Source organism: Rhinatrema bivittatum, chromosome 8 (genome assembly GCF_901001135.1).
Source record: "Rhinatrema bivittatum chromosome 8, aRhiBiv1.1, whole genome shotgun sequence".
NCBI lineage: Eukaryota > Metazoa > Chordata > Amphibia > Gymnophiona > Rhinatrematidae > Rhinatrema > Rhinatrema bivittatum.
The window spans coordinates 209057538-209072425 of NC_042622.1; the positions used below are offsets into that span (position 1 = coordinate 209057538).

Below are 14888 nucleotides of genomic sequence, written 5' to 3' on the forward strand. Positions count from 1 at the left end.
GCTGGGAAGTATTACATCCATATTTTGATTAATTCTTGCTTTCAGAGTTGTTGCACTTTTGCACTGAATGAACACTGAATAATGAACTCTGCTTTGCACACACATTGTATTATTGAAATCGGAAGTTAGGATTATGATGATTTCCCCCTATACACATGTAAACACTTTCAATCTGATTGCTTACAATTCATGTTCCACCCTTTTGATTGATACAGTGCTAGAAATGAGCACGCTGCCTTGCAGTGTGTGTCCTCAGAGATGTGAAGAGTGATCGCTGACACTTAAGATATTGATTTATAGACACACTATGATTTTTTTTAATTTTTTTTTTTTAGGGTAATCGGTTGGCAGGAGGTCGTAACTCTGACACCTTCTTAACCTGGTCTCCACACGTGTGTCCCTCAGGGTCTGACAGCGAGGACTCCACACAGCATGGCTGGAATGGGACTGCAGTTGGCAGGCATCGCCTTATCTGTAATAGGCTTGATCTGCACTATCCTATGCTGTGCGCTGCCCATGTGGAGAGTAACGGCATTTATAGGGGCCAACATCATTACGGCACAGGTTTTCTGGGAGGGGCTATGGATGGACTGCGTATTTCAGAACACTGGCCAGCTGCAGTGCAAAGTCTATGACTCGCTCCTTGCACTGTCCTCAGATCTCCAGGCAGCGAGAGCTCTGGTCGTCATCACCATTGTGGTGGCCTTCCTCGCCCTTCTCATCTCCATTGTGGGAGCTGAGTGCTCCAACTGCGTAGAAGACGAAGGTGCCAAATCCAAGATTTCCATTGTAGCTGGGGCTGTTTTCATCCTGGCTGGCATTCTGATTCTCATCTCTGTCTCCTGGTCAGCCAACACCATCATAAGGGACTTCTACAACCCCCTGATCCCCGATGCTTTGAAGCGGGAGTTAGGAGCGTCGCTGTACCTGGGCTGGGCTTCCAGCATCATGTTTATTTTTGGAGGCGCTTTGCTGTGTTGCTCCTGTCCCCCAAAGGAAAAAAAGCACTATCCTGTGACCTACAAAGCAATGAGAGCCCCAACTACCACCAGTTATGCACTGAAGAACTACGTGTGACCGAGTCAACAGTTGGAGCTAACAGCAGAGCAAAAAATCCCCAGAACAGCATCCCCTCCTATCCGTGGGACCCCAGAAACTCCCCAAATCATTTTTCTTTTTTTTTTTTTTTACACCCTGGTAGTTTCCTGCTGCTCTAGTTTGGGCTCCCAGCTCAGCTGGAATCAGGGGATGTTTCTGCTTATTGATTTAATTATTCGCTTTACTTCGAGTAACCAAAGCGATCTACAATGAAAGATAAAAGATCTGGTGCCATGAGCACTACCCGATGATTTGTCTCCTCTGTTTTCGTAGTCTCGTCTAGGCCCAGCCGTCGCAGCAAGTCCTCGGCTGAGGGCCGTGTAACCGGGATCCTTCTGGCACCCCGCAATCACGGGCCCTGAATCCAGCCAGCGGGTGCCACCACTGCACAGTGACTGGGGCTCCCCTCCCCTCCCCGCAGGGGCTGTGGACATTGCTTCTACGGTATGCCAATGCACGGCACGGCCCGTGAGCCACCGGGCTGAGCCACGTCCCATGGATTCTGGCTTTAAGCTTCGCAACTAGAAAGAACTTTACAAGATAGCTCAGATGCACGCAGCACGCATTTTGCTAATGAAAATGGGCACCTTTGGAAATATTGCAGAATGAGCGCAAAGCTCGTGGGATGACCGGTTCCACCGCCCCTCAGCTCCAGTGCCATAGGTTGTACTGTATCTCACGGAACTCTATACCAGTGCTATAGGGGGAGGGGGATTTTCAGCCTGGCACCGGTGCTCGCAGGCCTTTAAAAATCAGCTGGCGCTGCAGAGTTTTCTTACCCTGCAGCTGCAAAAAAAAAAGCAGGTGTAGGGATTTCAAAATGAAATTCTGGTGCTCCCAGCACTGTGCAGAGCAGGGGTAAATATTCCCTAAAGAGGGGGAAAGGTGGTTTTCAAAAGGGGCTTCCTCTGCGAGCAAACATTCCATTTCGCTACGGAGAATCCCTTTCAGTCCCTCATTTTCTGTTTTTATTTTATTATTCCTGGGAATTTATGACAAATAAAATCAGGAGAAAAATTGGTAGAAAAGCCATTTTTCTACAGATGTTTTTTTATTTTATTTTTTTTGCTAGAACATTGAAATTCCCGTTACAAATAAAACAACAACAGAAAATGAAGATCCCTAAGTATATCTCAGCACTGCATATCGTGTTATAGCCTGCTGTATCACATTATGTTGTTTGCAGTTATCAATTGTTCTACTGTATGCCTGGTTTATGGGCTGTGCTTTCAAAAGCTTAGCTGGCACTTAGGCAGCTAAAGAATTTTCAGAATTCAGGTTTTGAATTCCTCAGTTCACAAGACATCTAAAGTTAAGTGCCCGGTTAAGTAGGTGTGTCAGGGATGTGGTTTCATTTGGTTGCATGGGGTAATATTTTGTTAAAATGTTAATGTTTAATTGTGATATCAACAAGTCTACTACTATTGGTCAGGACAATTAAGAATCAAGAATATCTAGAGTAGTAAAGAGGCCTTCGTACATATAATTCTCCATAGTCTTTGTTGGAAATAATCTTTATAATCCTAGAACTCAGTGTAATACAATTTTTTTTCATTTTTATCTTTGCATTTAAAATACGATTCAATCAAATTTCCAGACTTGTCTCTCTATATCTTCCCGATGCCAACCAGCATTTTGAGAGTATCTTTGCGTTAGGAGAACTTGTTTCTGATAGCATTCAGTGCTATATTATGCTGTATCAGAAATAACTGACACCACTAAATTTCAAACTGACCAATCCAGAATCACATAATAATCCCGACCCAATGGAGTACCTCTCATGCTATTTCAAACCAATCAATAGATTCATTTAATCCTTCAGAGGTACCCTATTGGTTCGGGATTATTACGTGATTCTGGATTGGTCAGTTTGAAATCATTACAACAGACTCTAGACCTGGGCAACTTCAATATCACACCCGCAGACCAAGTACGGGATTTAGGAATACAGATTGACGAGACCCTATCAATGGAAAAGCACGTAAATAAATTAATCAAATCAGGATATGCTAAACTGTGCACACTACATAGACTGAAACAGTTGCTGACTCATGCAGACTTCCGCATGGTCCTGCAAACCCTCACTTTTTCAAACCTAGACTACTGCAACTCACTTCTACTCAGAGTACCTGTCTTCTAAAAAGACTACAACTATTACAAAATGCCACAGCTAGATTCTTAACAGGATCCACGAAATTTGATCACATCTCACAATCACTGATAGTGCTTCATTGGTTACCTGTGCAAGCCCGAATCTATTACAAGGTCCTAACATTAATACATACCACCCTCCATTTCTAACAACACTGGTCTGTTTGGGGTAGCGTTACAACCATACAAGCCACAGAGATCACGAAGATCTCATAATAAAGGATTACTAGCTGTGCCATCATTACAGAATACGCATCTACCAAAAATAAGAGAGCGTATGTTCTCCATTGCAGGCCCGAGACCCTACGACTGACTCCAGAAACAAAGAAATTCAAACGTGACCTTAAAACGTGGTTATTTCAAAATGCCTGTAACCCAACTTAAACTTTTCTAATCTCAATGCTTACCCCAACATTGGTAAATTCATTATGATCCTAACTAGTGAACTCAATACCACAGAACTTTTCAATCGTCATTATCACTTCACTTCCTAACCCCCCCCACAAATAAAAAAACCTGAAACTGAAATCTTTTTCTTTTCCACCACCTTCATATCTCACCGGTACATTGAGTTAGAAATGCTAGCTCATCCCTGCATATCTTCTCACCCCCGATAACTCTTGTCAATGCATGTGCCCCTGAGAGCTTTAATCACCGTATGTGTCTGTCTTTAAACTATATGTTATATGAACACATTATGGGGCAGATTTTCAAAGGGATATGCACGTACCCCCCGAAAACCTGCCCCAAATCCCCCCCTGCGCGCGCTGAGCCTATGTTGAATAGGCTCGGCGGCGCGTGCAAGCCCCAGGACACGCGTAAGTCCCGGGGCTTTCCTGGGGGGGCGTGTCGTGGTGGCGCATCATCCGGGGGCGGGGCCATGGGCGTGGTTCTGGTCCAGGGGCGTTTCAGGGGCGTGGCCGAGGCCTCCGAAACTGCTCCCGGGCCTGGGAATCACACAGCCGGCGAGTGTAACTCTTCAAACAAAGGTAGGGGGGGGTTTAGATAGGGTTCGGGGGTGGGTTAGGTAGGGGAAGGGAAGGGAAGGGAAGGTGCGGGGGGGGGGGGAAGGAAAGTTCCCTCTGAGGCTGCCGATTTCGGAGCGGCCTCGGAGGGAACGGAGGCAGGTTGCGCGGCTCGGCGCGCGCAGGCTGCCGATTTTGCACAGCCTTGCGCACGCCGACCCCAGATTTTAAAGGATACGCGCGTATCTATTAAAATCCGGCGTACTCTTGTTCGCACCTGGTGCGCGAACAAAAGTACACACTGGCGTACTTTATTAAAATCTACCCCTAAGTGATTGTATTTGTCAATTCATATTATGTATGTCATGATGTAAACCGCTGTGATCTTCATTTGGAATGACAGTATATAAAATGGTTAAATACATACATACATACATACATACATACATTTGGAACTTTGATTGAATCATGAAAAAAAAAATTGCATTACACTGAGACCTAGGATTATAAAGATTATTCCCAACAAAGACTGTGGAGAATTTTATGTATGAAGGTCTCATTATCACTCTAGATATGCTTGATATTTAGTTGTCCCAATCAACAATAGATTGTTTTTAATATCATCTTTGATTCCACTGGCATTGGTTCTTATTGGTTGAGCTGTTTCAATGTAACACCATTTATGTATTTAATTTTGCATTAGGAGGGGAATGTTCAAAGCTATTTATCTAGTTACACCGGCTGTCTCAAATTCACTCGCCTTCACTCTGGCTAAATGCACCGCAGAGTGTGCCCGCGTGCCTTATTATTTAGCCAGAATGCAGGCCGGATTAAGGCAGAGGGCACCCAGAGGCAATGGGGGAGGGGAGTTATTCCCCCTGCACAGGGGCAGAGGTTGGGGAGGATCCATTCAGCTCAAATCCTTCCTCCCCTCCCTCCTCTTCTACAAGTTATGCCGTTGCTTCTCTCCCTTTGGCACTGGAAGGTAAAAGTAAAATTCAGTGCGGGGCCTTCAGCAGACCTGGCGAGCTGACGGACCCGGCGGGGCACAGGTTTCAGTGGTAATAGGAAGGGGGGAGTATGGTGCCACAGAGTCAGTCAGCACGCCAGAACTACTGAAGGCCCTTGCAGGGTCCAAAGGAAAGAGGCAGTGCCATGGCAGAAAGCTGGAATTCAAGCATGGGAGCAGCGCCTCCAGGCCTGCCAGGATGAGGGACGTGCTATTGGGGGTGTTCTGGGTTTTGTTTAAACAATGTGTCCAGATTGGATCTGTAAATCTTAAGGGTGTTGTTTTCCAGAAAAAGCAAGGGCAGAGCCCACAGGTCCTTTTTGACGCACCCCCCCCCCCCCATCCGAGTGACGTTGAAAGGGAAACTGCACACATTGGGGGTCCCTTTGAAAATGAGGTAGGAGGTCAGCAGACACAAAGCACCTGCAGATGTGACATCTAGCCAAGCTCTGGGAAGATGCTCGCCATTGTTTTCCAAATGTGTGAGTTCTGAAGGTGTTTTGTCCTGGAAAAAAGTTATTGGTTTGGTTTTCAAATCAATTGACTAGCAGTAATTTACACTACATGAAAAATATTTGCACTGTTTGACTGTACAGGGTTTGCGCTTTGGATATTATTATTAATGCTTTGCATTTCGTGATTCGTTTTCTCTCCAGAGTGCTCATATTTCTTGATTCAGAACCTAAGGTTTGTGTTTGCCATGCTATGGGTTTTCTCTTTATAAACCATATTAAGATGTGTGTGAAATAAAGCATTTTTGTTTTGCTATTAGTGGTTTGCTATATTTTATACGTTAAGACAATAGAAGGAACGTTTCTCTATTTTGTGTACTTCAGGTCTGATTAACACTGTTTCTACCGATGCGCCCCCTAATGCTTCTGTTTGGTTGATGCACCCTACTTGAAAACAATTGATGGCTATATTGTGGGAATTTCATCTTTCTACACACTAATTGCCTGATTTTCAAAAGCATTTTCATGCTTAAAAATAGGTTTTGCACATATAAATGCACTTTGTGTGTGTAAGTGGGCTTTTGGAAATTGCTACAATATATGCCATTGAATTGTCCAGAGGATTTACCTACGTAAGTGCACTTTATGAGGGGTAAATGAAAATAATTGCTACAAAATTACTCCATAGAAAAGGCAATTGTTGCAAAGTCCATGTGCACTTTTAACTGTGGCCCCTACACGGATTTCCAAAATAAAAGTGTGTGCGTGCTTTCCCTTCAAAAATTGTCCAAGGAGAACGTTATCCACACCTCCTTTTCCTGTGGATACTTTTTTACTAACAAACCCGCGCACACATGCACTTTTGAAAATAAGCAGATGACACAGCTTTTCTTCCCAGGCTGGCAACATACTTTTTTGGGGGGCCTGTGGTAGGAGCTGCTGTAAAGTTCTGGCTGGCACCAGGACCCAAATTACCATGTGCTAATGAGCACAAAAATTAGCATATGCTAATTACCCACCTCAGTCCATGCCCTCTCTGCGCTGCTTTGAAAGGCTGACTTTGCCCCAATGGATGCACACAATTTGGCTTTTGTGTGCCCTGAACCTGTGAATAGACTTTTTAAATTGACTAGAAATCATACCCCCAGCATTGCCCCTGCAGATCTAACTGGCAAATAAAGATGCCCTTTAAAAACAAATCCTTGCATATCACTAACGAGTGACCATGAAATCTCATGGTGACTAATGGATTAGCACAAAAAGATGCTCTGCTGTGCTTTCAGGTTTCTCGAATTCCCACAGCAAACTCTGAAAATTGTGAAGCCTTAGAAGAATGTGGACAGATAGGTAAGGCAAAGCACAGGGCTGGTTCCCCCGTGTGGCACCGTGCTGCAGTGCAGGATCGACATTTAAACTGCCTCCTTCCTTATACAGAAAACTCAAGCCAGGACTGAACAAAGGCTTCCCGCTACCTATTTGTTCACGGGATTTTGGACATATTTTGGTCCACCTTTGGGAATGTCTTTATAAGACTGCAGTACAGAGCAGAAAAGTTGTTGCTTGTTTAACTGTGATTGATTTTCAATGAATTGGCTTCATTAAGTCTTACTCCATGCCTTTTCAGCTGTAAAATAACCACCTACATACAGAGCTGCTGTAAAGTTTGGGATGGCACTAGGACCCAAATTACCACATCTTAATAAGAACAAAAAAATTAGCACAAACTAATGATCACATGCTTATTAGCACAAAAATTAGTGCATACCACATCAAAGCATAAGATTTGCCTTACTGGGTCAGACCAAAGGTCCATCAAGCCCAGCATCCTGTTTCCAACAGTGGCCAATCCAGGTCACAAGTAGCTGGCAGGATTCCAAGGGGTAAATTCCAAGCTGCTTATCCCATGGATAAGAAGTGGATTTCCCCAAGTCCACCTTAATAATGGTTTATGGATTTTTCTTCCAGGAATTTGTCCAAACCTTTCTTAAATCCAGCTACACTAACAGATTTTACCACATCCTCTGGCAATGAATTCCAGAGCTTAATTATGCACTGAGGAAAAATATTTTCTTTTATTTTTCTTAAATATATCGCCTAGTAACTTCATTTAATGTCCCCTAGTCTTTTCAAAAGAGTAAATAACCAATTCATGTTTACCCATCCACTCCACTCATTATCTTATAAACCTCTATCATATCCCCCCTCAGCCGTCTCATCCTGCTGTCTTAGGAGAACAACTGTTACAGGTAAGCAACTCTGCTTTTTCATGTAAAATCTTTTATTATAAATGTATAATTTTTAATTGTGTATATGGAGTGCGTGACAGATTGGAAGGCGGGTGCAAGGCTATAAGGTTTGCCTGAGGCGCCTACTAGACTTGCAGCAGCCTTCGGCATTGTTGCACAAACACTAACAGTCTCCCAACTTTAACGTCAAGTGTTCTGTAATGGGTGTGGGCGCAATTTTTCACTCAGCAATAGGCGCTAATTTGCCTGGCAACGGCTTTGGTGCTCTGTATCCAGCCCTTGCCTGTATCTGCCCTCCGTTTGCAGCCAGCCTTGCCTCGTCCAGCCTACGCCTGACCACAGCTCCCGGCATATACTCAGCTCCTACTCCGTGCCCTGATATTCTACAGAAGACAAGTCCTTCTGGACTCCAGAACCCAAGAGCTCAACTTGCGGGGGAGGGGGGTTGGCTAGGCAAAAGATCAGCTCCAGTCCTGCCCTGTAGCCCTGTACCACCTCTGTAACTAGTCCATGACAGAGCAGAATACCTCACACATGCAGAATACAGACCCACACCAAACACAGAACAAAAAAAGAAATCATAAAGTAGAAATAGAAATATGGTGCAGACAAAAACTAAACTGGAAACCGCAACAAGCCTGAGCGTATTATGCAGTGAAACAATGGAAAAAAAAGAATCACCACCTTTCTTTATAAAACATTAAATAAAATCAAGAAATATAAAACTGATATGCAGACATTAGGGACAAAGCACAAGAATGCTTCTAATCATTCCTATGTAACAGGACCTTCAAGGTAAAGTTTAACAACAAAGAATCTCACCCTGTCAAATCAACTCTTGGCATCCTGCAAGGATCCTCTCTCTCTCCTACCCTCTTCAACATCTATTTCCTCCCTCTCTGCCAACTACTCGTAAGTCTAAAGGTAACCCATTATATATATGCCGACGATGTGCAGATTCTCATTCCGGTTACAGACTCAATCTCAAAAACCCTCACCTTCTGGAACAATTGCCTCCAGTCCATCAACCACCTTCTCTCCAGCCTCAACTTAATTCTCAACACAGCAAAAACTGAGCTCCTCCTCATCGCTCAGGATGACAACGACCTAGCAATCAACCTTCTTCCCACAACCCCATCGACCCCCATTACACATGCGAGAGACCTTGGAGTAATTATAGACAACCGGCTGAACCTAAGAAAATTCGTCAATAATACCACAAAGGAATGTTTCTACAAACTTCAAACCCTAAAGAAGCTAAGACCCCTCCTACACCTACACGACTTCCGGACTGTGCTCTAAGCCACCATATTCTCAAAGGTCGACTACTGCAACTCCCTCCTCCTCGGCCTCCCCGCTAACACCACCAAACCTCTACAGATATTACAGAACACAGCTGCAAGGATCCTAACCAACACCAGCAAAGGAGAACATATCACGCCCATTCTTAAGAATTTACACTGGCTACCCATTAAATTCAGAATCCTGCACAAAGTCCTCACGATGATACACAAGACTATTCACAACCAATCCTCTCTTGAGCTTAGTATTCCCCTTCGCCATCACACTTCCTCCAGACCAATCAGAACAGCATACAAAGGCACCTTATACGCCCCTCCCACCAAGTCCTCTCCTAAAAAACGCGCCTTCTCCACAGCGGGTCCCTCACAATGGGACACCCTTCCCCCAGATCTTCGCCAGGAACCCTGCCCAATGACCTTCAGAAAAAGGCTAAAAACGTGGCTGTTCAAACAAGCATTTCCCTAAAGAATAGACAACCTCTCATGGACTGTATTTTTCCGCCGGACTCAGGCTAACTTCTTCCTGATGCTTCGCAGCATATCTTTTCAGCATAAGCATCATATTCTGATTGATCATCAGCATTCTACCTACCTCTAACTCCTCCCGTTCTAATCTTCTTCAGCTCCTTGCCATTAGGCGCCACCAATCTATATACTATCAGCCCCGGTAAATAACCATCCCACATTCATCATTTCAGACTTCCTTTAACACTTTTGTTCGCGCCAAAGTTATGCTACTGACAAAGGACTTTATCCAGCATACATATGTGACCACCTATCCCTGCCAGTTATCACGCTTACTCAATGTCTTTGGTTGTTGTATCCACTGTTCAAAGGCATACTCGCGTTTCCACTGTTCGAGATTAGTTTCACGCCAAAAGTTATGTCCCCTTTGGTTGATGTACCCACTGTTCGATTTAATATATATTTCATATGTTCAATGTAATTTATATTTATTTTTATTATTTGTTCAATGTATCTACTGTTCGATGTAATATATATATAACCTGGTTCGATGTAAACCGATGTGATATGTCTATACATGAATGTCGGTATAGAAAAACTTCAAATAAATAAATACGGCCAAGTCCAAATACAAAGCATATTCAAGCAGCATTGTCTGAATTATCATGAAGGTTGCTCACCCTGTAAAAGCAAGCAATAATTTTGTAATGGGTTTATCAGTGCTTGATTTGGATTGTAAATATTGCTACCATGCAAGGAGTGGCAGTTTCTGCCCTCAGCGGAGACATGGGGGTAGCCTACACGGAGCTAAGCGGGCTGGATGGATCATTTGGTCATTTTCTGCCGTCATTACTATGTTACTATATATCTTTCATAATAGTAAAACCATACTAATAAAAAGAATAAATATTTCAAAACAACTGATGAATAGAACATCCAGTAATTAAAATTTCACATAAATTTGTTTTAATATTTTCCCAAATACCAAAAAATATTTAAAAACAGCAGACACATCAAATAACACCCCAAAATTAAAACTAATAATATCTTTTGCTCTCCATACCTGGAATCTTTTGATTTACAGTCACCCTGCAATTGTTGTGGATCGGAGGGAGTCTCTCAGGGCCTCATTTCAGCTGCAACAGCCTCCACCTTCAGCTGCCACGGGTGGGAGTCTGTGGCGGCCTACCATTCCTCTTCCACAACAGCCTGTCGGGATGTTTCTTTGGCCAACGTGGGATGAGCTCCACCGTGGCCTTACTCATCTTAGGCTGCCGCAGGATATGCTCCATGGCGGCCCAGCCGGACCTCATGTTCAGCCACCACGGGACGGGCTCCGTTGGCTGCTGTCACGTAGGGGGGATGTGGGCATGAAGGCAGGCAGCTCCCGCACACTGCAGTCCTCCTCAGTACCTGATTCTTGAACAAAAGTTGTAAACTTACAACTTCCACCCATGAACTGCCCGCTGACAAAAGGAAAGGATTGCAGAGTACAGTAGACAGAGGGAATGGTTTGCAGTACAGGGTGGATTTCTCTTCGCAAGCCGCAGTTTGGGCTCCAGAGAGTCGCATGCAGCTCGTGAGGTGCTGTTGGCCACTCCTGACATATGAGGACAGCCTAATACCTAGATGACTCTTCTGTTTAAACCAAGTGTAACTGCAGTCCCAAGAGAGGTAATGCTTGAAAACGTAACCATAGATGTATTAAGTTAGTCCAATTAAAAGTTAATCACTTATAAATTGTTTGTTACCCTTCACTCCAGAATGAGGAAACTTGATTTTTTTAAATCTTCCCCTGTTCTGGGTGCAAGAATCACTACTCCTTTGTCATAATTCTTGGAATTAAAACATTAGGTGGTGGCTGGGTTGATACTGGGAGGGGGGGGGGGGGGGGAAATCCTTTCCTTGCATTTTAATTATAGAGGGGACAGCCATGCTTTTTAGCCTCAGGCAGGAACTCCTTCTTCCCCATTGTTCAGGGGTCTACCACAACTCTACCAGGTAGTTGTCAATGTAGGTGTTCAGCCAACTGGTACCTGGCTTAAAAAAGGTTGAGAAACACTGTCCTGGACAATTAGCCCTGAAGGCCTTATCAGAGGCTTATGTCTGAGCTTTCTGTGTCTGTTCACATTTCATCACTAGTTTGCTCGTGATTTGCCCAGATAACGCATTATTTGTCAACGTCACTCACCCATGTTTGGAGAAGAGTGACCTAATTGCAGTAGTCCATGCCTTGATTTCATCAGGACTAGACTCCTCTTCTGTGGGGCTTCTTAAGAGACAGCTGCAAGGCCTGCAACTGATCCCCAACACAGCAGCTGTGTTACTCCTGGGGGAATTCTGCGCCACTGCACAATGCAGAATTTGTGCAGAATCCCTCTCCCCCTGACGCAGAATTGACCTCTTTCTGTATGGAATTTGTTCTGCAAAGCTGGCGAGAGAACGGAGTGGGCCACAAACAAGAGGAAGAGGAGCTGCTGCCGCCATCTTCTTCCTGCCCCGCCAAGGACAGTGCCTGAACTCCCGTGTTGTTCTCCCGAGACTTCGAGAACAGCACAGGATTTCAGGCACCTCGCCTCACTGAGGGGCTGATGGAAAAAAAAATGCACTGAAAGCGGGCACCTATCCTGAGGGCACCATGAATTTTAAATAGGGGTCGCGCTGTCAGGGAGGCGCTAGGGTTGATTACGTGCCCCTAGCGCCTCCTTGACAGCCGGTATGCGGGAGTGGTCGGCTGTCCACTAGTTAAGAAAACGAACGCTGAATTTATCAGCGTCCGTTTTCCTAATCGGCGCACAGCCATGGGTTCGGAAAACGGACGCTGGTTAACTGAGCGTCCATTTCCTGAACCTGACTTGGCACTTTAAAAAAAAAATTCTTTTTAATCTTTCATTCCTCTGACATATTTGGAATACTCAGACTTAATATTTGGGGTGCTCAGGAATTAACGCTTTCTGAGCGCAAAAATGTGCATTTTGGATGCACATTTTTTTTTACTGCATGTGGAGTGAATAACGAATAGCCTCATCGATATGCATTTGCATGTGATGAGTGCTATTAGTTTCCCGGCGTGCTGGACACACATTGTGGAGATACTAATCCCTTTATAGCATAAGGGGCTGTGGATGCACCTACACAACCTGCGTCCAACTGAAGGTTAAACAGTGCGCTCGCCTGAGCTCCCCTGGGAGCAGCGCGGTGCAGGAAGAGTGCTTGCCAGGTCACTTGTGGACACTGACATCTGGAAAAAAGATGGTGATAGAGACTGAAATAATGGAGTTAATATAAAAGAGATTGGGGGATGAGTTGAGGAGGGGGAGAAGGGACCTGTTTAAGGGTCAGAGACAAGCTGGGGGAGGGATGTGAGATGGGAAGGAATGGGAGTGCTGGAAGGAGGAGTGGAAGAGTGTTTGAAGGGACAAGTAGGAGTAAGAGAGTGAAGAGAAGCTGGGGATGAATAGGAGGGGGGAGGGGAGAGATTGTTGGGGGGACAAGCTGGGAGTGTTGGGGTGAGAATGTTTAGAGGGAGCGTGGTCTACTGCTTTATGGTTCGGGTTCTGGATTTCAGGAATTTTCATTTGGCTATCAGCGGAGCCCAAGAGGAGCTGCAGAGAGCACAACTTCTTTCAACTGCTGACATTTTCAGCTACAATTAGAAACATATAGAAACATAGAAATGACGGCAGAAGAAGACCAAATGGCCCATCCAGTCTGCCCAGCAAGCTTCACACACTTTTTTCTCTCATACTTATCTGTTTCTCTTAGCTCTTGGTTCTATTTCCCTTCCACCCCCACCATTAATGTAGAAAGCAGTGATGGAGCTGCATCCAAGTGAATATCTAGCTGATAAGTTAGGGGTAGTAGGGGTAGTAACCGCTGCAATAAGCAAGCTACACCCATGCTTATTTGTTTTACCCAGACTATGTTATACAGCCCTTATTGGTTGTTTTTCTTCTCCCCTGCTGTTGAAGCAGGGAGCTATGCTGGATATGCTTGAAGTATCAGTTTATTCTTCTCCCATGCTGTTGAAGCAGAGAGCCATGCTGGATATGCATCGAAAGTGAAGTATCAGGCACATTTGGTTTGGGGTAGTAACCGCCGTAACAAGCCAGCTACTCCCCGCTTTGTGAGTGCGAACCCTTTTTTCTTCTCCCCTGCCGTTGAAGCAGAGAGATCTGCTGGATGTGTGTAGTATCAGTTTTTTCTTCTCCCCTGCCGTTGAAGCAGAGAACTATGCTGTATTTGCATAGAAATTGAAGTAACAGGCTTATTTGGTTTGGGGTAGTAACCGCCGTAACAAGCCAGCTACTGCCCCCTTTGTGAGTGCAGATCCTTTATTCCACATTTCCTCTTGCTGTTGAAGCTAGAATGATGTTGGAGTCACAGTAAGCATGTGTACGTTTATTGAATAAGGGTATTGTCTCCAGGCATTAGCCATCATTCTGGCGAGTCACCCACTCTTCATTGGCGGCCTCTTGACTTTATGGATCCACAGTGTTCACATTGCTGAATAGCCGCAAGTGTTGGCAGCTGCAAGAAGTCTGCACTACCTACAGCTCCAAGCAACCCTTTGATTCTGTGGATTGCTGAAGTGAAATCCCTAAAAACCAAAAGCTCTAGATATGGTGCACTATTACTGAATTCCTGAGATAATGTTGCACCAAAAACTGAAAACATTTTGCATATTTGAATAAAAAGCTTTTTTAGTTTAATTTAAACTAATTTACTACTCAAAGAAAGTGATTACATTACATTATTTTGATATAGTATGTAGAATTTTAAAATATTGTGTGAATTTTTTATTTTTTTTGTACAGAATTTTTACAATTTTGTACGCAAAATTCCCCAGGAGTACTAAGTTTAGGAGGTTCTCGTAACACACAGGCTGCAGACATATTTGGATTGAGAGGTTCTAGTAACATAGGCTGCGGCTAGACTGGGTTTAAGAGGTTCCGGTAACAATGATACACAGTGCACACTACATTTGGAATGAGACTGGGGAGTTTGTAGCTCAGGGAAGGAACCCGACATCCTCTCGGCTGTTCCTGTAAATCAAAAGCCCAGCTCGCACGTCACGTCAGCCACAATCACGTGACTCTAACCCGCCAGTAAAAGGTCAAGCCTTTGTCAGCAGCCGTAACCCTATCGCAATTGGTTACATACTGTATACTGAACCCTTCTTCCGATATTTAATTGGTCAG

At 44.4% G+C, this 14888-nt stretch overlaps 1 protein-coding gene across 5 annotated transcripts in view; it reads left to right on the forward strand.

The window, feature by feature from the left end:
- LOC115097228 (claudin-3-like) overlaps nt 1–1954 on the forward strand; it is an 87729-nt gene extending 85775 nt beyond the window's left edge. For all 5 annotated transcript variants that reach the window (XM_029612853.1, XM_029612856.1, XM_029612854.1 and 2 more), the window contains one exon: nt 336–1954. In XM_029612853.1, coding sequence (XP_029468713.1) covers nt 433–1077 — 645 coding nt within the window. In that variant the 5' untranslated portion in view covers nt 336–432 and the 3' untranslated portion in view covers nt 1078–1954. The remainder of the gene's footprint in view (nt 1–335) is intronic.
- Nucleotides 1955–14888: the final 12934 nt, after the last annotated feature.